This window comes from Pantherophis guttatus, chromosome 3, assembly GCF_059756535.1.
Source record: "Pantherophis guttatus breed Tessera chromosome 3, ASM5975653v1, whole genome shotgun sequence".
NCBI lineage: Eukaryota > Metazoa > Chordata > Lepidosauria > Squamata > Colubridae > Pantherophis > Pantherophis guttatus.
The window spans coordinates 67,112,709-67,139,887 of record NC_142065.1 but is presented as its reverse complement, the minus strand read 5'-3'; the positions used below and the strand labels follow the sequence as shown (position 1 = coordinate 67,139,887).

At 35.1% G+C, this 27,179-nt stretch overlaps 1 protein-coding gene across 8 annotated transcripts in view; it reads right to left on the bottom strand.

Moving 5' to 3' along the window:
* FGGY (FGGY carbohydrate kinase domain containing) overlaps positions 1-27,179 on the bottom strand; it is a 167,890-nt gene that overhangs the window by 117,805 nt on the left and 22,906 nt on the right. For all 8 annotated transcript variants that reach the window (XM_087889773.1, XM_060689938.2, XM_087889775.1 and 5 more), the window contains exons 5-6: positions 24,899-24,987; positions 11,891-12,006 (exon numbers count right to left, since the gene is read on the bottom strand). In XM_087889773.1, the coding sequence (XP_087745899.1) occupies positions 11,891-12,006; positions 24,899-24,987 (205 nt within the window). The remainder of the gene's footprint in view (positions 1-11,890; positions 12,007-24,898; positions 24,988-27,179) is intronic.

Here is a 27,179-nt window from a genome sequence, read left to right as displayed (position 1 = left end):
CGGCCATTGAAATATCCAGATCCGATGCAATTGGACAAAGGTCCAGGCATATTGATATAAAGTTTAAGCATGTGAGACAACTGTCTCAAGACGGATTCATTAAAGCAATACATTGCGATACTTCTGAACAATTAGCTGACATATTAACAAAACCCTTACCTTCTAAACAACACAAATATTTAACTTCTAAATTATATGTATTATATTGTCCTGAATCAGAATGTAATTGGTGTTGTGTAACGAACCGGCATTTAGAGGGGGATTTGTCAGATGTAAATGCCTTATTCTCCAATGTGTAAATAATGTATATATGGAACATCAGAGGTTAACTTATTCTTTGGACTTTAATGTATTCATAACTTACCACTCCCATTCCTAGCTCCACCCCTTGTATATATAAGGAGCCACCCTCACCATTCTCGTCGCTTCTACCTTGAATATTCAGTGAATATAGAATGCCTATCATAATTAAAAAGAAATATATTTAAAGCTCTAACTCCTATTATCTTTATTGAGTCTGATCCTGAAAATATTGCAACAGACTTTTATAATCATATTGTCTTGAAAGATCTGAGAGAGCAAGCAAAAATAATATACACATCCAAATAATTTTGTTAAATATATGGAGGCTTTTCTACCCACACGGTACATAGAGTCAGCAAATAAGGAGTGGGAATCATATTCTCTTCAGTGAATGCCTCATTTCCAGAGAAGATGAAAACAGCCCAAGCAATGCTAACATTCCCCAAAAGTTTGAAATTTCCTTGGGTTTACTAGAAAAAATGTACCTTAAGATCTGTATAATAGGAAGAATAAATCTGTCTAGACAAAGAACAAATGCACTAAAAGCAGACTTCTAATTTGGCAGTTTTAATATTTTAGGAGTGATTCTCCAACACAGATACCTAAAAGTAATCTTAACTTGGATTATATATTAAATTGAGGGTTCTTGTTCAGTTGTTTGAGACAGAGACTTCTTTCAGTGAAATCTTTACTTTATGCCATCTCTTTTTCATGGCTGACATCTCATTTTTTGAAAAGGCTTCTTTCACCCTGTGAAGTGAAAAGCAAGTTTACCAAAGGAAAAAGCTGTCTGAACTGTTTCCTTTTCCTTTATTCTTGCCTAAACTCTGGCTGAGGAATTTGCTTGGCTTGTGTTTTGCTTAAAGAAAACTTAGGTGCTATAATGCCAATGACCTCCCACCTTCCCAGGCAGTTGCCAAGGTAACCAATTATTTACCAGGCAAATCTCTGGTTAACCTGAGCAAGTAAATCATAAGGTCCCAAGCTATCTTAATACTTAATACTTAATAACGTGAGACACTTCAATGTTCACTTGACTTTAAAAACAACAAAAGAAAAATCCAGCAAAGGGGTCCAGTTGATTCAACCATGAGGTGTCCACTTATTCAAGCAATGCTTTTAATTTGTTGTGCAGAACTAGTGCCATTTATGTGGAACTAAAATTGGCTCCATCCCAAAAGAATCTGAAGAGGAGAATAGCTCACTTGTTAAGTTTAAAGTGGCGTCTACAAAAAAAAACTTAGTGTGTTTGTCTTAGTGTAAACCTCACTGAATTTGAGTAACCCTTCCCAGGGAAAATATATAGTAATGTATTATAGGACCACAATCAAAGTCTTACACTTGGTTCCAATTTATTATGGTTAGACCTGAGTTAAGCAGAGATGGGCAGTCAAGGACCTGTGCCATCCTCAGTACCCAGTTTGCAGTTCCTTAAATTATCTTTACCAAAATATGGTGGCAAAATAATAGAATTTTGGGGCATAGTGTTGCTAGCTTAAGAGGTCTTTTTTCAGACCTAAGGGAAGGCCTCTGAGAGACAACTGATATCACAACATTCTGCAAGTATCAAAAAGGGATGAAAAAAATTGTGTTTTTTCCCTAGTTTTTCCCTTAAGCACTTTCTTTTAGATCAGCCAAGCGTTGATACACTGGTTGCAACAAGAATTAACTGATCAGCTAGCTGCCTGAACCTGACTTAGTGGACTGAGAAAGTGATTGGCCCTAATCACTCTGCCAGCTTTCATGTGTAAGGCAGGAACTAGAAATTATAGCCTGGTGTCTTAATCACTAGACCAAATTGGTTCTCCAATAGGAAATAAATAAAATTAGAGCATGGAATAAAAAGAACAAAATACATTGAAAACTAGTTACACCAATGCCATTCATCATGTTTCTCCATATCTGCCTAGGGCATTTCCCAAAGTCAACACTTCTGAGTAATGAGATGTCCATCATGATGTCCTGACACAAGCTCCACCCCTAACATACATACATGTGATGTTGCAACACAACTACAAAAGGGGAGACAATGTGTTTCACAAGCGGACACACATTTCATCTTTTCTACTTTCCCCCTTGCTTCTATGCATCAGTATAGATATCAATTTGTTCTATAAACTTCTCAACTCTTTCTTTTTGAGAATTTTAACTCCACAAGTTTTTCAGTCTCAACTATTTCAGTATTTCTGTATGCATTTGCTCTGCAATTTGTCCTAATCCATTCTCTCTATATGATTAAACTATTTCTTGCAAGCGAATAAAAAAAAAATCACATTCTAAGAATGGATTTGCCTTGTTTTATCAAAACTTAGCTATATAATTTTACTGAAAACAAACAAACATGAAAACAAGGGGGAAATTGCAGACAGCCTTTGGGAAATACTGAGATGAAATTTCTTAGACGATTTTCCTTTCTAAAAAAATGAGCAAATTATCATATTCTATATACTATTTATTCTGTAAATCTCTTAAGCACCGCAAGGGAATGTGAATTCAAGCCACAGCTATGTATAGTGATCCTAGGCTTATTACAATGAAGTAATCAAGGCAATGCAATTATCTGTCAGCTAGATAAATAAATCTATCACTCCAGTTTATTTAACAAGGAAAGATAGGGAACCCATAAAACACTTGAACTGCAAGATGATTCAGTGCAGAATAATGTGTTTCTAGATAGACTTTGATTGTTGAAGGCACAAATATTCCTCTGTGGCACAAAGTCCTTTATAAGAAGCGTGGGTTGGTAAACCAAGTAATCCATGCTGTAGTAATCTTATGACTGGATTATCGCAATGTGTTATTCAAGGGACTGCTCCTAAAGATGTTCCAGAAACTTTAGTTAATATAAATAAGGCAGTAAGAATACTGATTCTATCCCACCAATATGATTATATTACTCCAAAATTATGGCATCTATACCAACACACAGACCACTTCTGGTCTCATTTCAAAATCCTACTTTTACTAGTAAATTCACTTATAGATTAACTCTACAGTATCTAAAGGAATAGCTCTTTCCATATATTTTTACCTTACCCTTAAATCAATTCCTGAGGCTTTATTATTAGTGCCATAATATAAAATATGAAAAGCTAACCAGAAACATAAGGCTGGTGGCCTTGCAACTCTGAAAACCTTCCCAGAGAACACGTGTGACATCTATTTTGTTATGTTTTTTTAGGATGAAGGATTTACTTATTATTGTGTAAAAAAATTAATATTTATGCTTTTCAATTTACTTCCTTTCTGTTGCTTTATTGCTCATACATTATGTATGTTCCCTGCTTATTTATTTGCAACAGTAAATACAAGATGTTCTCCCCATTACAAATAGTTAGAACAAAACAAGAGAACATATTGTAAATATGTTGCTTTCATATTAGCCATATTGTCACTCTTTATCTATTCAGTTACCATGGGTAATTGTAATGCTGGTAATTATCAAATGACTGTGTATGTTTTTTTGTATTACGCTCCAATATTCTTTTATGAAGACTTATTCTATTATGAAGTCAAAGTATTTTTGTTATTTTTGCCGAACACACACAAACGTATTTCACCATCCTGACCATAACAATCATAGCTAGTGGAATAATAATTAAATCTCCTAATTGCTGGAAAGTGACTTAATAATTTTGATCAGTGGATTCTATTTTTTGTAGAGAGAAAGACAGTAAAAACTTTAGGTAGGGTTTCCATGGTCAGTGACTTTGGAAGGCACATCTAGGACACTCTAGATTCATATTGTGTCAGAATTATATATGGTTCACTTAGGGTTATATAAATTTAAGGCTGTGTCACTAACTTTTTTTAAAACCAAGAATACTGATTCATAGTATTTAGCAGTGTTAATATTAATCTTTAAAGTCTTAACATCAGTTTAAACCTGATATTTATTTTGTGTAATTGTTAGAAGTGACAATAGTTTAAAATGCCAATTTCTCTTAGAAGATTTATGCCTTGTGTATTTTTCATTGTTAGAACGTGAGAAAAAAATTAGCCTAGCAGAAATTATGTACTCTTGGAAATAAAGATAGTAAAGACCAATCACTTTGCCTAGGCTGCATGTCAGTTTCCAATATTTATTTATTTCCTTGGTGGCGCAGCAGACTAAAGCACTGTTAAGTAACACCAGCTGCCTGCAATTACTGCAAGTTCAAATCTCACCAGGCTCAAGGTTGACTCTGTCTTCCATCCTTTCGAGGTAGGTAAAATGAGGACCCGGTTTGTGGGGGCAATAAGCTGACTTTGTATAAAAAGAACACCGCTTGGGTGGCTCCCGAAAGCCCTACTAAGCAGGTATATACAAAAGTATGAAGGCTATTGCTTAACGCATTGTAAGCCGCCCTGAGTCTCCAGAGAAGGGCGGCATATAAATCGAACCAATAAATAACTAAATAAATAATACCTATTGAACTATCTGGGACACTGAGCATCCAAGCAACATTCTGCTGAACAGAGTTAGTCACCCAAATATGGGTAAATAAATAGCTTCACAATCACAAGAAGGAGCCTCAGTGTCAAAGCATCAAGGCAGGAGCGGGCACATTTGTAAGTCTTGGAAAGGCTGTTCCTTCTTACAAATGGATATTAGAAGACAGTTTCTAATTAATACAGAGCTTTAGTAGAACATGCAACTAGCTGATTTAAGACCAGAGAAGAACAACTATAGGCTTTCATCCAAAACCATAAGAGAAATAAAGCTCCTAATAAAAGACTCTTGCTACAATACATAAGATAATATGGAATATACAATGCAAATCCTTCTATAATAATCTCTTAATTATTTAGGTCACTATAATCATTCTGTATTCCTTCAAACAATTCAGGTGTTCAGGTCATATCTTAGTTACATGCAATCAGGGGTCACATTTTAAAGACTCTTCAGCTTCGTAGAAGTGTCTGTTATTAGAATCCATATCAACCTATCAATTCTGTCCCTAAGAAAAATGTCTTTCACCAGACATCTAGATATCTATTCCCCTAGATATATTTCTCCTTGTTATACTTTAGTGAATCAGGAAGCCATTTGCATGAGCCACTTCTAAATATTTTTATGTTTCCCAGGACGTAAAGAACCTTTCAACCTAAGTAATGGCTCTTGCATATTTCTGTCAGGCTTATCTTTCTACCTCTCTATATTTATCAAGAAGTCAGTTAAGCCTGAAGCCTATTATCAGCTGTTTGTAGATGCAACATAACATCTACATTTCATCTATGCCATGTCCTCTTTGTGTGGAGGCAAAAAGATTGACTTGCCAGATTTCATCCACCCAGCATTTCTTCTTGACACTTGATTTTATTTATATATTAATTTACCTCTGTTACATTTTTCAAAAACTCTGTACTGCATTTATTTTTATTTTTCTGTCTCTATCTGGTCTTATCAAAATAAATAGCAGCACCAGAGACCTTGGCTGATCTTGAAAAAAATTAAACTGGGCCACTTGGTTGGAAGATCATAAGGGCTATAGATTAGAGGGAGAAGTTGGAAATATCCCAGAAGAAAGCAGTGGCAAAACACTTACTGTTTCCAAGAGAATTACATGAATTATGCTATCTAATTACCAGGAATTGAGCTTGATTCAAGGGGGTGTTTACCATCTAGTTTCTACAGTTTTAATCATAATCTGTTTGAGTTATCTTTCTGAATAGAAATACAGGGATCCTCAACTTCTGACCACAATTGGAAATGGAACTTCTGTTGCTAAGCAAGGCAGTTGTTAAATGAGTTGCACTCAACTTTATGACCTCTTTTGCTGTGGTCATTAAACTAATCACATCGTCATTAAGCAATACTGGCTTTCCCTGTTGAATTTACTTGTTGGGAGCCAGCCAGAGAGGGGATCAACTTATTTTCCAATGCACCAGAGAGCAGAACAAGAAACAATGGATGGAAACTAATCAAGGAGAGAAGCTACCTGGAATTAAGGAGAAACTTCCTAACAGTGAGAACAATCAACTAGTGGAACAGCTTGCCTTCAGAAGTTGTGGATGCTTTGTCAGATTTTAAAGAAAAGACTGGACAGCCAGCCACCTGTCTTAAATGGTATAGGGTTTCCTGCTTGAGCAGGGGATTGATTATAAGACCTCCAAGGTCCCTTCCAACTCTATTCTGATTGAGATAGAAAATCACAAATGGTGACCAGGTGACCCCAGTCACTGAAACCATCATAAATACATGCTAGTTGCCAAACTTCATATAACCATGAAAAGGCTGTGACAGTCATAAATATGAGGACTAGTTGTAAATAACTTTTTTCAGCACAACTGTAATTTCAACCAGTCATTTAAAAAACAGCGATTCAGTCCAGGATTATCAGTATATCTGATACACAAAAAGCAAAGCATGTACAAATAACCATAGTGTCAACAGGGCTTTTGGTGAAGCAGGAGGGGCTTCACTTGATGTCTTCTGGATAGGCCTGGTCGGCTTTGCAAAATGGAAGTTTCTCATTCTGAGGTAAATATAGTCAACCACTGAAGCTCCTGAGGTAACTGTACTTTAATTTCATCTGTACAGTAGTGTATGTTTTATGGTTGAGCAGTTCCACAAATGTCTGAATTCGACAGAATTTTCCAACACAAAATGAAAATATTGAGTGGTGATGTTGGATGATGCCAAGTGAAAATAAAACATGGAAACTACGCATGAATAGAAATCCAGCATATCTTAGTTCTTCAGGAAAAACTAAGCCACACAGTTTGACATCCAATGGTTATTCAAGAAGGCCGCTATACAAGCTTTTAAATTTTTATCTGCTCCCTGCTGCATTATTACTGAGCCTCAGAAAGCCTCTCTGAATGATTTGTGTTCCATCTAGAAAGAACGGAATGAATCACAGGGGAAGAGAATTACCCATTGAACTCTGCACCCAGAGGGAATACCAAAATCTTTGGAATCAAAGATCCACATTATGTAGTAAAATAAAATGAACTCGCAAAATACAAAATACAAAAATCAGAGTTAGCAATAAAAACTAATGGGATCTACTGCTCACATTTGTTTATACGTTTACAATTTAAATGTAGAAGAATTATCTTCAAAATACTTAATTATCATTTCCACATCGTACAGCTGTTGCTTATTACATGCCATATCCTAGTTTTATTATCTCAAACTATCAATTATATAAAGGAATTTCTTATTTGCACATATAGGTTTAGTCATTTAAAATGGAAAGCGCTTTCCTTGTCCTTGAAATGAACAATATAAATATTGTATTCAAAGTCTAGCTTGAGCTTCATAAATTATTTAAACTAAAAAAAAAAAAAATTCTCCTCCGCAGGGCAACTTGGCCATTAGGGTGCTCAAATTTCTGCTAAAACATATAAGTAGTATCCTTTTAGCGTAGAAAGAAATAATTGCTATTAGGATTGTATTAAGGCAGAGGAGGGAAAAATTGAAAGACCAATATTTAAGAGCATCTATAAAATTGCAACAAAAAAAAAAGGGGGGGGTCAAAAACCCCAAGGCTGTCACATGGAGAATTTCTGTGTTTTTGATCCAGCATTGAAGCTTTTAGTTGCTTTCTGCTGCTGGTTACTAGATCTGTTTAAAATCAAATTCTTCCCCAATTGGCAAGATCATTGTTACAGCATTAAACTTTTCAATAAGGAATACCTATGACTATTTCTTTTTAAAAAGGGAAAAATAATAAAAGATATTGAATTATTTCATATTTTAATATTTCATATTTTAATAATGTTTTAATCTTTCTTTACATATAATAAATAGATTATAAATTGTAATTGGATTCATGAGCTTACATATGATTTTATATTTTGTCAATGGCTAGAATCAGTTGAAGAAGGGTTCGACACAGCAACTCAATAGGTCTTGGTAACAATAAATGTTGTAAACCCAGTCTCACAGAGATACGTTGAAGGAAAAAATATATTTAAAAGCTCATATTTGGGCTAAACTTACGTTCAAAAGTCTTCCATGATTACTTTTTAATTCAGTGGTTTCAATGTAACATCTAAGGAAAGATCTGCAAATATCTTCCCTTCCGCTATGATGAGTGCTCCTTTAACTCTGATACTGAATAAATCCAAAATCCACAAAAATGTTGGTTTGAATCTTGGAAACAATTCAAGGAACATGCTAATAAGATGTCGAGTTATTCAGAGAATGCTGGTGTTCCATGAAATACAGTTTAAGAAACACTGTATTAGATGACATCAGAAAACACAGCCAAAACCTTATGTTCTCCTATGAAAGTAACCTGGAGCATTTAAGGAATCCCCGTTTAACACTCATTTTTTGTACTTTCAACAGACAGGGATTTTTCCCCACTTTTGAAAAGTGGAAAAATAGGTAAAGCAGAATAACAGAGTTGGAAGGGACCTTGGAGGCCTTCTAGTCCAACCCCTGCCAAGGCAGAAAACTGCATACGATTTCAGACAAATGGTTGTCCAATCTCTTCTTAAAAACCTCCAGTATTGGAGCAACTTCTGGAGGCAAGTCATTCCACAGATTAATTGTTCTAACTGTCAGGAAATTTCTCCTTAATTCCAGGTTGCTTCTCTCCTGGATTAGTTTCTATCCATTGCTTCTTGTCCTGCCGTCAGGTGCCTTGAGAATCTTCTTTGTGGCAGCCGATCAAATATTGGAAGACTGCTATCATGTCACCTCTAGTCCTTCTTTTCATTAAACTAGACATACTAAATTCCTGCAACCATGTTTCATATGTTTCAGTCTCCAGTCCTGAAACTGTAGATATTAAGTGAAGAAACCCAGGAAGCAGATTCTAATTTATATTCCTAAGAGAGAACAGCCTGACAAAGTGGACTCAACATGTAGGTCAAGATTCCTTATGAACAATTTGGACAGAAGTACTTTCTTATGGATAAATCTATAGCAATGCCTTTCTAACCGACCTTAAGACCTACCTACAACTTCTAAGGCAGGAAATATACAATACAATTCCCTTCACTTTTAGGGCAAAGTGTGCTAAAGCATGCAAGTTTACTCTTCTCATCTGACAGAGATTTTACTATATGATGTTACTCTTTATTAGTGGTACAATAAATGAAGAAGAGCCTATACAAAATTTTCAGTGTAATGTAAATAAAAAAGTAGCATACAAGTTATTGAATACAAGAAACCTTCGTACATTTATTACTGATATCTTCTGATTTCCATTTATTTTAGAAAATTACACTACAGCTGAAAAATAAAATCTAAATGATTAACTATGAAGGGTATTTTAAAATAAGTAATTCTTTAAAAATGTATGCTAATGTTCCCATTCATGTCATGGCTGCTTAGCATAGCCATTAAAAGCCCATTAAGTGAACAAGGAAAATTGATTACAATTAGTCTGGAAAAATTTTGCCAAATGAGCATTACAGTCTTAAATGGAAATCCATTTTAAGCACTGTGCAGTTAATGAGATTAACGCTGTCATTAAACTTTGGCTCAAATTGGTAAAATAATTATACTTGAGTTCACAAAGCATGTTAAATTCTATCAGCTTAATCACATTTTTAAAATCCAGATTTTTTTTACTAGAAACAGCAGGAGGTATACCAGTCCAAATCAAATACCCTTCTGTACTATGTAGAGTGAGCAATCTGTGATTCACATAATTGTTTTGGAGAGCAACACAGAAGGGGTGCATGATGACAAAATGACAAAGTAGATTGTGTATCTTTGTTACTTTGTCTTTATGCACATGGTTCTAGTTTTGTTTTCTTTCTTTTTTGTATTTTCGAAATAAAATTAAAATTTTGTTTTTTAAAAAAGAAGGGTACATGGTAACTGCCAAGTAGTTTCAAGGTTGTTATCCATTCCTGGTGTGTTGGAATTGGTGTGGAGGAAAAGCAGTGGCACTTGATGCTGTTTGTATTAATATTTTCAGTTTATTAAATATTTTCTGGAATATACATGCCACACCAAGTCTTTAACTTTTCACTTTACTTACCTCTGAATGGAACCATGCCCTCCTTATCATAGCAGGCAGTATCACATATGACTGCTTAGAAAGTGGCATTTCTTTGCATACTCTAAGAAAGTCTGTTGTGAAGAGGTACAAAAAATGGATAATACCTAACACTTGACCGGAGCATGGCTGTAAATTAGAATCATAATCTAGGGTCATGTTTAACGAAAGCCAAGGAAAATATCCATTTATAATGGTTGTATTCTGATTTTTCCTTGAAAATGGTGTACATAGTGGCTAGAAATTCCTTGATTTATCTTTTGACTGACCGAGAGAACTTCTATGAACACTGGATTAAGATATCAATCGTGAGAGATATCCCATAGGATGGGTTTTTTTAGTGGTTATTACTCCCTTGACTCTCCTCTGTAGGCATCTCTTTCAACTACCATTTTAGGATTTGAATAGCTTCCTTAAATCTCAGTACTTGAAGATTTTATCCACACTTAAAATTTGTTTGCTGAAAAAAGAGGAACAGACCAAATATTCCAATCTCTCAGTGACAAGCTTACCCATTTTGGTAGAACTTGCTATTCAGTCACAATTAGTTATCTGTTGTAGGTACAGAATTGACAATGTGTGACCTTGTAACACAAACCAATGGGCCTTTGCTGTGGTAGTCCCTATCTGAAACTCACAAAACCTCAATAATAAAGTGTCCATTAGACCTCTGTTTTTATTTATTTTACTATGAATAAATATTGGATGCTTTGTTTTGTTTTTCCCCATCATGTTTAAATGAATCTAAGTTTACTTTGCTTTATTACAGAAACAGTATAATGTAGCAGTTAAGGTACTGAAGTAAGGAGACCTTGGTTTTACTCTGCCCTGAATTACAAAAATTTACATCATGTTCTTGGGTCACTTCAGGGGTGACATCCAGCAGATTCTGACAGGTTCTGGAGAACCAGTAGCAGAAATTTTGAGCAGTTTGGAGAACCAGCAAATATCACCTCTGGCTGGCCCCAGAGTGGGGTGGGAATGAGGATTTTGCAATATCCTTCCCCTGCCATGCCCACCAAGCCATGCCCACAGAACCAACAGTAAAAAAAAATTGATTTCACCACTGGGTCACTTCCTTTCTCTCTGGCCAACCTCATAGGGTTCTTGTGGCCAATCTCATAGGGTTCTTGTGGTGGTGAAAACAGGAGTGAGCTATATTCACACTTCCTTGAGTAAATTTAATGCTTCTAAAATAGATTTACTTTTTAGTGATATACTTGCATTATATCACTAAAAACATTAAACCAGACTAAGTCTTATTACACATGTTAACCCTCCCTTTTCTTAATTCAAGCATAACTTACGAGTTATATCTACATCAGTTCTTGGCAAAATAAAAGCTAAAAACAGAAAACAAAAAGTTTAACCAGATTCTAGTCAGGTACACAGATTTTGTAAAGTAAGTATCCATTGTCATAATTTAGACAGAAAGATTCCAGCAATTTTCTACCACAACATGTAGAATACAGTATACAATGTTACAACAGAAGTAGTTTAGGGATACAACTCTTTTCTTAAATAAAGTCCCCAAAATACATAATTATAATAATAAATATGGCTTTCAATTACATTTGAATTGATTCTTATCTAGCCTTAAAATTTCTTACTGAATCCCACAGTTAAAAAGAATTCATTACCTATTTTTGAATATTTATTTGCCATCAGATCTTCTAATCCAATTGATTTCCAAAAATTATCATCCCAGCCAGTTTCTGAGGAGTATGTCCATTTACATACAAGTGTACACAAAGATCTGTTGAGAAAAAATTACAACTTAATTTTAAATTAAAAGGTTTATAGAAGTATACAAAATCGTGATATTCTTATTATCAGAATTGATAATTTAGACCCAGATATTAAACAGTGATTTCTACTGATCATGATAAGACAAAAATATAACAAAACCAGCCTCGCATTATTGTGATTCAAACTCTGTCCTTTCATACATGCATGTATCATTATACACATAATAAATATATATAAATATTATAACAACACTGTAATCCTAACCCTAAACTTGCCATTCTTCCAACAAAGGGTTTTTAAATTATTTATAATTATTAAACTAAAATACATCAAGATGTCTGATTCTATTTAGCTAGTTTTTTTAATCAATAAAATGTTTCTTGTCCACTACAGTTATTACTTAACCTAACAGAACTAGAATTAGCTGCATTATTACCAGTTATCTGCAGCAGGAATTTGTATATCCTTAAATTTTACACAAATATCAATAGCATTTCATGACTGTTTGGCTGTGCATCTTATTTTTTCTATTCACACGAGCAGCTAAAGACATCCCCTTTAAATGTCTTAAAAATGGGCTCTTGTTAAAAGTCCCACTTTATTCTACAAACAATAATTCAGAATGTCAGGAGATTCTTGACATCACTATCCTAATTTTCGAAAGTCTGATAGCAAATCTCACTATATTGATTCCTGGTATGGAATGAGAATTGTAACAGCCATGCTTGTACTAATAGCTTTCAAGCATAAAAGACAAGTGAAATTAATATTAAAAAAACCAAAACTTTATAAAAAGGACAGAATGAGGGGACCCCACATTTCAATCATGATCTAAAAATGTCCTTCTTTATCAGAAAGGACAGAACACTAAACAGTAATATGGCACCATGGCTAACATAAATTAGCATCAGATTTAGTGTTTTAAAAACTTGAAAACAACAGGAATAACAATCCTTTTAAGTTAAAGATCATAGTGTCAGAAAAACTGGAGCATTAGCATACTTAAAGATCACAGAATTTAATTGCAATAATTAATTTTATTGTGTTTCATCTTTACAGTGAAATAAAAAATTGATGGCAGATTATGTCCATAAACTACTGATGATGTTGCCTATTACCCCAATCTAAAATAACTTTTTTTTTAATACTTGTCTTTCTCCAGCTTGCCATTGGAGCTTCATCATATATATTGTTATGGTTCAAAGAATATTTAGAAATTGGTTGCTTATAGAAGTATCAGCTAGTGGTTCCCACATGGTACAAAACTATCCACCTTCATTGGTAACAAATGAAGAAAACGAAGTGGACAGGAGTGAGAACTTTTTCATTCTGCTTCACTTAAAAACAATCAATTTTTTACAAAGAGAGTTTTTCAAGGAATTCATTCAAATTGTGAAGTAGCAATTCTGAAACTGAGATTGTTGCAAAGTGTAAACCGGGATGGTCACAGGATCTACCAAAAGCTCTGTCCTATTTGTATGTTTGAAATATCAAATGCAATGCGGACAAGCTTGTCAGGTTCAGTCAAACCCAACAAAGACACATTAAGGTTCGTCTAAGCAGTTATTGTTCCTCGCCCGTAGACAGAAATCTTGCCAAACTACTTCTTACACCAGAAAATTTCAAACTTGACGACTTTAAGATTTGTGGACTTCAATTCCCAGAATAAAGCATGGCTGGTTGAGGAATTCTGGGAGTTGAAATCCACAAGTCTTAAAAATGATCATCTTTGGAGACCCTCATCTTATATCTTTAAACATATACTCTGAGAATTTCTAGGGAGGAATTGTTCTGTCTTCCTCCCAAACGATTTTGGTTTTTGCTCCTCTGGAATGCAGCCCCGCCCCCTTCCTGGGAATCCAGACTACATTCCACTATTGGTTCATTCAATAATGCTTCTTCTTGGCCTTTTCCCCAGACATCACCGGCTATTATGCTATACTGTGAATCTATGTAATCTTTAGCTACAGTAATGCCATAAATATTTCATGCAAAAATAACTTTAATCATAATAGGATTGGTCTTATTATGGTCACCCAACCTCAGGAGCAGGGGTCTCCAACCATGGCAACTTTACGACTTGTGGACTTCAATTCCCAGAATTCCTCAGCCAGCATGTGCTGAATGAATGAATGAATGAATGAATGAGTTGAAGTCCAAAAGTCGTAAAGTTCCCAAGGTTGGAAACCCCTGCTCAGGAGCACTCAAACAGGAGAAAGGTATTTTAAAACAAGGAGAACTGCCCTTTGCAGGACACAAATTTGAGACAGATGTATGGCTGCCTAGGTAAGACCAAATCCTCTGGATTGAGAGAAGGGACACAATCACATTTCGGATTCAATTATCCCTATTCCACTGTAACACCTTTGGAAACCTGTCCTTTTAGGACCTAGTAAGAAAATTGGGGATGAAATTAGGTTGGAGAGAACTCAACCAGCCAAGGAAAGGCTCCAAAAGTTGAGCTGAGCAGCAGGGAATAGGTACCAAATATTTTCAGTAAACGTCACAAAAGATAGATAAACAGAAACAGGGGAGGACATACCATTAGTAAATATCCAATTTGCAGAGGATGCAATTTCAAATTAACCAAAGAAAGCTTAGCAGGCATTCAATAAAAAATAAAAATAAAAAACTATGAGAATAATGTCAAGAACCGCCTCTACGTTGACATTTGCAAATGTAATAGCTGCTTCAAATAGATATACAAATGGTAACATTTTACACGAATGGAAGCAATCTACAGGCATTTTGGCAGCTAAACTTCAAAACAGTAGTTCTAGAGATATAAATCTTCTATTGCCTTTTAGTAAGAAAATATTGTTCATATACCAGCTCTCCAGAAACAATTTATGTTGCTCTTGTTATTTAGATTTGTATCCCTTTTATCCAGGAGACAATTCAGGGGAACTTTCTCTTTGTTTTCTTCCAGATTCTTCCAAGCAGAAGGAGTTTCCATCGTTTAGGGTAGATAAATCTGATTTTCCGCAGATGGAATCTAATATGTATCTCACTATACCATATTGGCATTTACTGTCAAAGTGGCTTTGATGTATACTCAACTTGAAATTGCTTCAAAATGAAGAACACACTCATTTCAAACAATGTCAATTTTGTAATCTTTACAGCAAGCAAAGTCAATGGGGGAAGCCATTGATTAACAACCACATGATTCACTTAACAACTCCAGTGATTCTTTTAACAATTATGGAAAAAAAGCTTGTAAAATCCTCATGGCTCACTTAACAACCACTTTAATTAGCAATGGAAATCCTGATCCCAATTGTGGTCATAAGTCAAGGATAACAGTACCTATATTCTACTATAAACTAATATTCAAATTATATTATACCATAAATACAGATGTTGTGTGCGAGTTATCATAAAATACACAATTCTTATACACTGATAAATTTCTGTAAAATGAAAGTTGCCTTACAAAAGCTGGAGAAGTACAAAACCATTAAATTAACAGCATTCCCTTCTACATATTAATATACAAAATGCAAACCATGCTCTAGCTTGAACAATTCTCAAGCTCCTCTGATTTAAAGATTATCTTTGAATAAATGTAACTTTAACTTATTCCATTTTAAAAAACAACAAACCGAACTGTCTTTATTATTTACATCTACAAAACATCCAGCCTTCATATGGAAGTCTGTAGCGGAGTTTACAAAAGAAACCTCAATAGTTTGTACTCAAAACAAAATGTGTATGTTTTATGAGTTATGTATAACACAGAATGGTCTGGTTTGGTTCTAGCATGAATCAAAAGAAGGTCATTTTGACTGGAACTGATTTAAACATTCTGTGCTGCTTTGGGTGATGTGATTAGAGGTTGTCTTACCTCTTGTAATTGCAATGATATAGTTTGGATTTTCCTTCCTTGGCCAGCAAAACAGGAAAAATGGGTCATGTCCTGGGTACAACTGGCTTAGGCAGAGTAGGGTCAACAAGGAATGGAGTTTCAGAGTAAAGCAGTGGGAACTTTTTAGAAACACATAGCAAAGAAGGGTGTGATACTGGACCTTACTATTTCCCCCTCACATCATGCCATTGACTGCTTACCTTGGAGATAAATCACACTTTTTTTTTCTAATAAAGACTCTTTTTTTTATAAAGTTAAATTTCATGTCTGTGAGTTTAACTATATATATGTCCTTCAAAAGAAAAACGGATGGAACATAAATACACAAAGCACCGGTGCAATCTTGGTTTCTCCTGCTGATTTTGTGAGGGCACGTTTGAGAATTCTGGTGATTTTAAGATTCAGGATAGCCTTTATGACTGCAACGGATCCATATTTAAAAGAACTCTGAAAGGTCTGTTTATCAGCAAAAAAAAAAAAAAAAAGGTATGGAGTACATACTCCAGTTTATCAAGCATAAAAAATCTCTCACTCCCCCCCCCCAATTCTTTTTATGCCAAAGTCTGCTTTGGTTTGCTTGTATCAGTCTTCCCAAGTAAACCAGACATGAAACAGGACTAGATGACTAATTCTAGTTCATTGCAAGGCTACATTAACACAATCCTGCAAGTCTGAAAACATAAACTTCCATAATCACTTTTAACAGTATGATCCATTAGGGCAGATCTTTCCCAATTTTCTTTCTCTGTGTGTTAAGTCACTGGGGGCTTCTAATTCTCCTGTCTGATTGTTTCCCAGGCAGCATCTCTTCCCCACTTTCCCTAAGGTCATTCAGAAATTTAATTAGAGACTGGCTACTTGAACATTGACTGTTTTGGAGTTAGTTTTAAGTGCATTTGAAATAAGTAAAAAAAAAAAAAAAAAGAATAATTCTAAATATTTGGCTTGCAAAGTTTCCTCATTGCATTCTATGAATTATATTGAGCCTTTTTATTTATGGAGACATCAGAACGCATTTAAAATAAAAGAGAATGCAAAGGCTGGTAATCAGACAGGAAATATATATTTTTCGCACATGGTGTGGCTCCTTCCTTCCCTCCCTCCTTCCTTCCTTCCTTCCTTCCTTCCTTCCTTCCTTCCTTCCTTCCTTCCTTCCTTCTATCAGAAAAGAAAAGAAACTTTTTCTTGCAAGGCAACCAGAAAGAGAAACAAAAACAAATAAGTACTAAAAAACATAAAGTTAATCTTTAAATACCAAGCTGGAAACAGATGCCCCATGTTTCTGTCTGCAAAATTATTTTAAATATATACAACTTAGATTAATAAAAGGTTTCCTTTAAAAAAATTTTTTAAAGAAATTCCATTTGTGTTGATGGATAGGTTGGAATTAATTTTCTGCCAGGATGTCCTCCTGCCTCAGAGGTGGTCCTTGATTTGAAAGGGATGTGGGAGAGTTTAAGAGTTATGATGAAGATTTCAAAAAGTGAACAATTCTGTTCACTTACAGAAAGTACACAATACACAAGCCAGAAAGACAATGAACAAATTATGAGAATAATAATGCTAATGGAGGCATTTTAAGAATGGAATCATATTGTAATATTGTAGCCACAATATTAACAATTTCAGAAATAATGGTTGCTTAGACTATGTCTAAAAGATGTTATTGAAAAAATGTAAGATGAATATTTTTTTCATATTGGATTTACAAATGAGGCTTGTAAAAAGCCTTTAAAAACTCTGTGTGATGTGACAAATGAGTTTGAAAGTTATCATTTCATCTGACTGAAATCCTAGCAAGTATTTGGATCTCTTTAAGTGCAGAAGATTAATTAATACCTGCACTTCATGCTATTATATATATTTATATAGAGAGAGAAAAAGAGACTGACAGAAAACATACAATATTGTCAATATTTTCGATAAGAATTATGTATTAAAAATGGAACACGAGAATTTTTTTTGCACTTCCATATTTTTTACAGCCAAAACAAAATATTTTGAGTTCTGGTTCAATGAAACACAGACTACTTAAATACTTAACCAGCCAACTTGTAAATGTCCCATTATGTACCAGCACTGGAGTTCTAATATACTTAATAATAAACTGAACATGTATAATGTCTTTGCTTTATTTGTTTAATTGGGTTTTCTTTATCTAGTTTTAGGACTTATGTGGGGACAAATCATATTTTCCTCATATGTATGTAGAAATATTGAAAATTCAAAAGGGTTCACAAATTTTTAAGTAATATGGTATATACCAAGCCCAATTTCAAGCAAACTTAAACTGTTCTCTTAGACATGGAAATTTTCTCTCTCTTATTAGCATGTACCCAACAGCATGTATCCATATTAGATTTCTCTGAAAGTAAGTTCACACTGGTTCCGGACCTTTTGCTAATGTTTTATTAGCAGCTACAGAGTCACAGGGCAAGTATTTAGTGAAAATACACAAGCAACTTCTATTTGCATGCTAACAAAGGAAACAAAAAATATCACTGTACAGAGAGAACGTGATACAGGTAATATTACTAAGTTAAATTATTACTACAATTATTACTAACATTAATAGCATAAGGGAGGAAAATAATTTTAATGAGGAAATTGAAACCCTCAGGATACATTATTTAACTTCAGAACCTTAAAATTCAAAACAGCTTCCCTAAAAAAAAATGCACGGCAAGGTGATTCATTTCTAGCAGGAGTCAAAGTGGTTAAGATCTGGGCCAAATAATTTGAAAAATAATGAGGTAAAAGCCTGATCTCAGAGAGTTTAAAGGAATGCAGACTACCCGGTGGGGGGAAAAGGCACAGCAGTTTAATTTCTTTTTTCTGCCACCTTTCCAAAGTTCATGTCTAGAATGAAGCTAAACAGCTTTTTTTGAGCTATGGCATTCAGACTTCATGAAAACAGAACACCAGACTTGCACCTCAGTTTTAAAAAAAAAGAATTTGATCTGACAGTAAAATTTCAGGCACAGTTCTCAAAAGTAACAATGGATAATGTGAGATACCAACGTGTTAAAAAGGTCTTTAACCAATTAATATATGAAAAATATTGACCCACAGCAGTTTCTTTAGGTAATGTCTTTTCAAGTTATTTCTATACGGGGAATTGGTAAAGGGAGCTTAGTTGCTGAATTAAATTATCCCACCCAGCATTTATTATACATAACGAAGAGGTTTTCATTTGTTTCAGTAACAGCCATGTTGAAGAGGACAACATTTTACATTGGCTAGGAGTAATTGTTTTTGGCATTTGGGAGAATTATTCATAGGTCGCTCTGCAGAAACTATAAATGGTAGAATTCCTTTACATACTGATCATTTCAAGCCAAAGAAAATGCAGAAATTGTTTTCTAGACCAACTTATACGGAAGACCTTAGAGTTCTGTTTTCAGTATAAACTACTTCAGACTGAGGTGTGAAAGGAGCCTGAGTGGCGTAGGAGGCTAATGCCTCCTAAGGCAGCATTTAACATCCAGCTGCCTACAATTACTGCGTGTTCAATTCTCACCAGGCTCAAGGTCGACTCAGCTGTCCATCCTTTCTAAGGTGGGTAAATTGAGGACCCAGTTTGTGGGGGCAATAAGCTGACTTTGTATAAAATATACAAAAGTATGAAGGCTATTGCTTAACGCATTGTAAGCCGCCCTGAGTCTCCGGAGAAGGGCGGCATATAAATCATTTTTTTTAAAAAAAGAGGGGGGGGGCGGATAAAATATCAGAAACAAAATCAAGGTATTCATTCCTAAAGTCTCTCTCAACAATTTCATCAAGTACAATTTTCAATTAACAGAAGAATGAGGTATAGCATTTTGAAAATTATTTAATACATAGTTATATAAGTCATGGGAACAGCCTTCAAATATTTTGAATGCAGCTCAATCATTGCAATTTACTTGATTGGCTGAAGCTAAAATGAAATAAATAACAGAGTTGGAAGGGACCTTGGAGGTCTTCTAGTCCAACCCCCTGTCAAGCAAGAAACCCTATATACCATTTCAGACAAGTGGTTGTCCAATCTCTTCTTAAAAACTTAGTGTTGGAGCAACCACAGCTCCCTGAGGCAAGTGGGAGCATTGATTTTGTTTATGCCCTAATCTAGATTATAAATATGTCAGGATTTGCTTATATGGTAAATCCTATGCCTATTTATCTGGAATAAAATTGCCGCTAACTCACTGGGAGTGCTCTATTGCTCTACTGGCATTGGATTTCATAATGCCCCAGAGCTGAAATTAATCATTTTATTAAGCAGTTGCTGCTAATATACTGTTACGATGTGAATGCAATCTGACAATGTTTGGATTAATGTGACACTAATTTTAGGGTTGTTTAATCATAATTTATTCAATAAGTTTCAATTGCTGGGCTTGTACAAGGTTCTATATCAAGTCAAAGAAAGCACATTATGATTAAACACCAAAAAATAATCACAATCTCTACAAGGTATAGCACCTTCAGTTAGAATGACTGCTCTGACCATAAAATGTTCTTACTGTTTAGAATTGTTCATCATTAAAATCGTTAGGATGGCTACCGATAATGTTAAGTTCCATATATAGAGGCTTTGGAGACAGTCATCAATCATCTCACTCTCAAAAAATAAAGGTGATAAAGAAGGCAAATAAAGGTTAGCAAATTGTGAAGTCTGGCATCTATAAAATGATGTGATAAATAATAATAATCTGATCTTAGAATCTGCATTTAATAGCAGATTTAATAGCCCTATGCTGACAGTAATAAACAAAAGTTTAATTTTCTATTTATTCTCCATTGCTTTTACTCTTCTGTACTACTTTTACCAGAACCTATCTCTCAGTTTTAAAAAGATTAATAGATGAGTTCCTTTAGGAAATGGAGAAAAGAATGTCGGTTATTCTGTTGAGTAAGGACTTGGCATTTTTTACTCACTAATAAAAATAGTGAGAAGCCAAGCCACACAGGGTAAAATCACAGCCTCACAGCCAACAACACACACATTCAATTCCTGACTTCATTTTCCTGAAATAGAAAAGTACATACATTTCTCAAATTTCGTACCAAGCCTTCACATACCCCTAGAACAGCAGGAAATGCAGAGTGCCAATGCTATGCTCAAGGCTCGGGAAGTTAGTCACCGAAAGTGAGAAAAAGTGATTTTTTTCATATCTCTATATTTCTTGTTTTCAAAATAAAATTTACAAGCACTATTCCCTCCCCATCTCATTGAAGGGTCTTTGTTTAATAATCTATTTTAAGACGACTTTACTTTGTAAAATTAAAGACACCGTGTTTTAGATCAGTGAAACCCCTTAAATTCGGCATGACTTCATGCTTGGCTCTGAGTTCTTTGTCACCGTGGCAGCCAGCCAGCCAGCCATATACCCATTACAATTTCTGCCTCCATCTCCATCATCTCCTCTTTTCATTGCTGAACTAGTTCATTTGGTTTTCTAAAGTGAAAAGAATGTATATTTATCAATCAAGAACTGATGCACATTTTTTTTTAAAAAAAAAAGCAAATTTATAAATTGTTTCAGCTTGCAGATATTAGATCTTAAGGGACAACCAGTCCAGATGTTTCAACTGAGATAGAACACTGAGGTGCTACTTCAGCTGATTATATAGGAATAAAACACTGCAAAGGAAAAAAAAATAGAACCAGAACAAATCAGAAAATAATGTAGAAAGTATCTCAAAATCTTCCTGTTTTATATATGCTGCAAGGCACTGTACTACAATGATGATTTATAGCTTCATGCAGGGTTTCCCAACCTTGGTCAATTTAAAACAAGTGGACTTTAACTCCCAGAATTCCCCAGCCTGAATTAATGGTATGATTCTTTAGCAAGTGGCAGTAAAACAAAATGTTGCCTTTAAGCTTTTTGGAAAAAAAAAAAAAGAGTACCTGTTTTACAGTTTGTATGTAAGATTCAGAAGCTTAATCTTAAAACATCTGTTTAATTAAAAATGACATTTCCTTTGTTATATACTTCGGAGTCTTACCACTTTGTGAAAAGCTGTTGAGCTTGGGATGGTAAACCAACTATGTATGGTTAAAAAGCTTTATTATGTCTATCTACACTGACCAAGAGTCACAGAACAGGAGCTAATGAGGATCTTCATAAAACCTGAGCAGTTTGGTCAAAGGGGAACACAATAGTCGCTGCTTATCACACAGATCAAAAGAATGTTCCAATGGCATTGTGAGATCTAGCAAAATTGCAGGCAACACCTGCTGCTGAGGCAGATAAGTTTCAGTGGCAACTTTGCGAAGAAAGGTTACACCTGGTCACAAGATCATTTTATCCCTATGAAATGACAGGTATAGCTCATTCAAATTCAGGGTGCAAATTTCATTGGGATATCATACCGACAGTATGACAGCTACAAATGTTAACAAATAAAAGAGTGAAGTGAGGAGACAGCTACAGTTTCAAAAAGTTTGCCCATCTTCTCAGAGAAAACTAAAAGCAAATTCCAAACAAATCTGATGTTCTTGAAGGGAAAATGTTCAAAAGTCTTTTCCCAAACTGCATATCAATGAGGAAGAAATTTGTTGCTATTTGAAGGGGGAGGGGAGGCAAGTTTCTTTTATTACAAAGACAAAAATTCCAAATATAGAAGGAGGAAAATTCAATGAAAGCAACAAGAGAGCCAAAAGTCAACCAGGAACCAATCTGGGTCGGTCACTGGGACCAGAGGCTTTGTCTTCCAAGCTTTCGGGTTCGTGCTCTAGCAGATAGAAGTTCCCTGAAGACGGGATTGGGTCCAGCATGATTCCAAAAGCTCAGAGGACAAAACCTCTGGTCCCGGTGACCAATCCAGTTGGTTCCTGCAACATTATCCAGGGACACACATATTCGGCTTCATTCATGAAATCTCAACCAATTTATAGAACAGCTGCTTGCCGAGCAGGTTTGCATGCCATGCATAGAAATTTGAGCCACTGTGTTCAACGAAGGGTCCTAAAAAACATCATCTCCAAGCTATCAATCTGAAGACTGCCAGCTCCAGGTGAAGGATTGTGTCACTGCTAGCTGAATGAAAACTTAGCCATTTGGACAAACAGAAAAGAAAAAGTTTCCAAGATAGATGAAAAGAGCAAACTGCATTAGGATATACTAATTGTTGACATGATCATGGACAGCATTAGCTGCAACTTGAAGACTGGAGAAAACTAAAATAATAATAATGATAATAAAAACCCTTGAGACCAGAAGAATTACAAGACAAAAACCTGGACAAGATCTTTACTGTTACAAAATTTGAGTAATGACTAGGGTGTACTCAGTGCAAATGAGAAGAGGAAACAAATGAGTGGAGTTCTCGCTCAATACAGCATCGCTTAGAATCCATCAAGATGTTGCAATGCTGAGATGAACCAATACTAGAAAATCATTGCATGAAATGCACCAGTTCCATTTGATGATACTAATTTACAAACCATAAAATAAATTGGGCCTATCCTGTTTAGTCCACATTAATACTGGTGTGAAATTGCTAGTAAATCCATGCATCATGGTAGTGGTGATTTGGGGGGAGGGGGCAGGGGGGGCGGTTTGATGGGCATTGGGTTGTGGATTTTTAATACTGTAAGCTACATAAATTTATTAAATAAATAAATAAACCATAATTTTTTTTGCAGCCAGAAATGAAAAACTTACAGTGTCTTAAAGGAAGCTATCATTTCATTTTAAATACTTTTGCCTCTACCACAGAACACATAGAAGTAGCACAAGTGGGGAGACCATAAACTGCATGTAAATTCTTACCATTTAATCTGAATACTCATTTCCCAGCCAATTAAAAAAATTGGGCAGGGGGGCAGGGGCCACACAGTGATACTGTCCCTGGGAAGCAGAGGGAAAGAATGCAGTTGCTTAGCCCTCTCTGCTGTATAATGCAGCCTAAGTCTTCCTCTTTCAAAAATCAGTTTACATAAAAGTTAATTACCTCAGCATCTCCTTTTACAATTCCTGCTTTATTTTACCCCTCTCCCCTCAATCCACCTAAAGGTTACATAAACAGTATAAAAATATAGAAGATCAGAAATATGTTCTTTCCCCAAAACTCCTAGGAAAAATCCAGCTGGAGACAGAATAGGGTTGAATTACAGAATATAACAATGTCCAGGCCTGGATCTTCCAAGAGGGTGGGCAGAAATTCTTCAAAGGGGGAACATTTGAAAATTGGATTGCATGCAAGGCCTTGCTTGCTTCAGTCCTGGGAAAGTGGTCTCATGAGAATTGTGAAACTCAAACTTATGGCTATTATTAAATCTTTTACTCCATCAAAATTAAGGCAAGAATTTTCAATATCTGCTGCTCAGGTTAGCCTTTAGATTCCATTCCCTATTTATTGATACTAGATTTATGACTTGATTTTAATAAAAACTGGCAATATTAATGCCCAGGTTTACCATGACTGCCTATTATGGCAACAGCAAATTTACTGAAGTTACCTTCATTCCAGATTTTGTTTCTCTTATTTGCGTAATATAAAAGATACAGGAAAATATCAACGTTTACAAATCAATATATATACATATACATTAAACTATAAATGTTAGAATTTTGCTCTTAAAAATGCATGTTTTATTTCAAGAATTAAGAGCTTGTAAACTCTCAAACAAACAAAAAATTCATTTGGCTTTCTCAAACTCTTGGCTGTTCTCCCTCTAGTTCCAACAGGGGGTGTAAAATCTGGATTTCTTTTTACTTAAATTGAAAAGAGATGTTTTATCCCCTGTGAAATATAATACCCTAGCTGTTGTCTCCAAGAAACTGGTACTGAATTGGTCAAATTTCAGATATGTGAATGTGGAATCAGGGAACCAATAGTAACAACAATTAATTAAGAACTGAAAATGCTCACCGGAACTATTTTGTTCAGGAACGCACAATAGCAAGTTAGGTTCAAGATGTAATTTAAATCATATGCAGGTGTATGTACATTGCATACAGTCAAAATAAATAAAAGAAAAAGTTGGCTCAAGAAAAGAAATGAGAAAAAACAAAACATGCCATAATATTTTGCATACCTTGCTGTGGCACCTGTTGCTTTCCATGATAAGAAATCCGGAAGATCAAAGAAGTGCCCTGCTTTTTCCCAGCAAGACTCTCGCAAATTCTGATAATTTTTGTTGGAGATAAAAAGGATAGTTTTAGCTCATATAATTTAAAAACAAATTTAAATCATATGCAGTAGCTAAGACAACACTGGTGTTCCATTCATCCAAATTTAAGTTTCATCATTCTGTACAGAATGATAAAATTCTATATAGAATTATTTGAGTTTTATTCATGTTTTGTCCTCTCCAACAAAAGGTATTAACAAGCAAAGCCATAGTCTATTGAAGGATGTTTTATATACTATATTTGCAACCTCCGAACATTCATTACTAAACCTCTGCAGCATGTATTACCATCACCTCTTATGTTTATATCCATGGATATATTTGTGTGTCCTTTCCATATACTCTGAGAACTCTGCATCCCGTTCCCAAAGGAACTGGATGTCAAAATATATTTCAAGTCATAACTCTCTAAATCAGGGGTGGGCAACTGTGGCCCTTTTACAACCTGTGGACTTCACCTCCCAGAATTCCTGAGACAGCCAAGCTGGCTCAGGAATTCTGGGAGTTGAAGTCCACAGGTCATAAAGAGGCCATATTTGCCCACCCTTGCTCTAAATAATAAGCAGGAAAAGAATACCAACTTAATAATGAGTGTAGCTGTCTCTGGCATCTCCCAGTAGTGTCTCTAAAGGGCATCTAAGTAACCCCTCTTGAATTCAATTGACCTTTATCTAATGCCAAGATAGTGCTAACGGTTAGTTCAGCAGATTCTTATGCATAGGCATGATTAATAACAAATCAGTTTAATTGGAACTTCACAATTACTCTATTATTCTGTTGCTCCTGTCACTACTCTACTCAACTCACAGAAAACTTTTCAACAGAATTCAAGAGGGATTGGATTTGGTCCATTTGTGGCTACATAGAGACTCTAAGCTGATTCCTCTTTTGACTCCGCCCCCAGGTTTTGCCGCTCCTTCTATAATTTGTTTCAGAAAGAATATTTTCACAGAGAGAACTCAATGATTCAGTTCTCTATATTTAGCCTCACATATAATAATATTTGCCTTATGATATTTTCCATATCTTGTGATTTGAATAAAAGTTTAATGTTGCTGAATTTAATACTTTATTTCATGTAGCATCATGGCACTACCACTATAATGACATGTGTGTTTAGAGCCAGTTTAGATTAGTGGTTTAAGGCACCAGGCTAGAAACCACAAGACTGTGGAATTCTAATCCCACTTTGGCCATGAAAGCCAGCTGACTTGACTTTGGACCACTCATTTTCTCTCAGCTCACAGGTGGCTGTTGTTATGGGGAAAACAGGAGGAGGAGATAGCATTAGAAATGCTCAGTACTTTGAGTTGTTTATAAAAATAATAAAGGTGGGATATAAATTAAATAAATAAATAAATGTAGATATCATTATCTAACTATAATTCTTAAGATCCAAAAGTTAAAGAAATCAATAGGAAAAGGAACAAAAGCTGGATAGAAATGAAATAAGAATTTCCAGGCAAGAGTATTGAAAATCCTGTAAAAGTTTGTTCTTGTTCCCTTTTATTGAAGCAAGGACTAAGATGACCAGAGAGTGGTTTAGTGTCAATAAGGTCAAATGTCTGATGTAAAAGGAAAAATAAGTGGGCATATTGCATCTTTCCAAAAGCCACAATAAAAAGATTCGAAAATGAGCCCCTTGAAACACATCCAAATGATTCATTTTAGTCACCAAAATGATTTGTCACCACTGGGTTAGATCAGAAAAATACATCAGTTTTTGCTATATGTTTTCACACTAACAGTAAGTTTTAAATATACCAACCTGATCACAAAAGTCATTCTATTACTTGAAATACTCCACACAATTAACAAGCGTACTGAAACTACCCTAATGCAGTTTTCAGTAGAGCAAGTCATTTCCATAGCTCCAGATTTATTTGTTATTCAATGGAACCCAAGTATAGTTGGCCTCCTTTTCCCAAATATCTCTTTCTTCATGGAAATCACCATTTAGACATTTTTTTAAATGGCTATTTTGACAGCACTGACTAGTCCAGGGGTGTCAAACACACGTCGTAATGGCATCGCCACGTGACGTAACAGGACTTTTTTCCGCTTTGCTAAACTGGGAACGGGCGCTGGGCGGAACCAGCACGTGATGCATCCGGGCCGCAAATTTGACACCCCTGGACTAGTCTATTCGAAGTAGTTAATCAGTTGCAAATGTGATCATAATAAC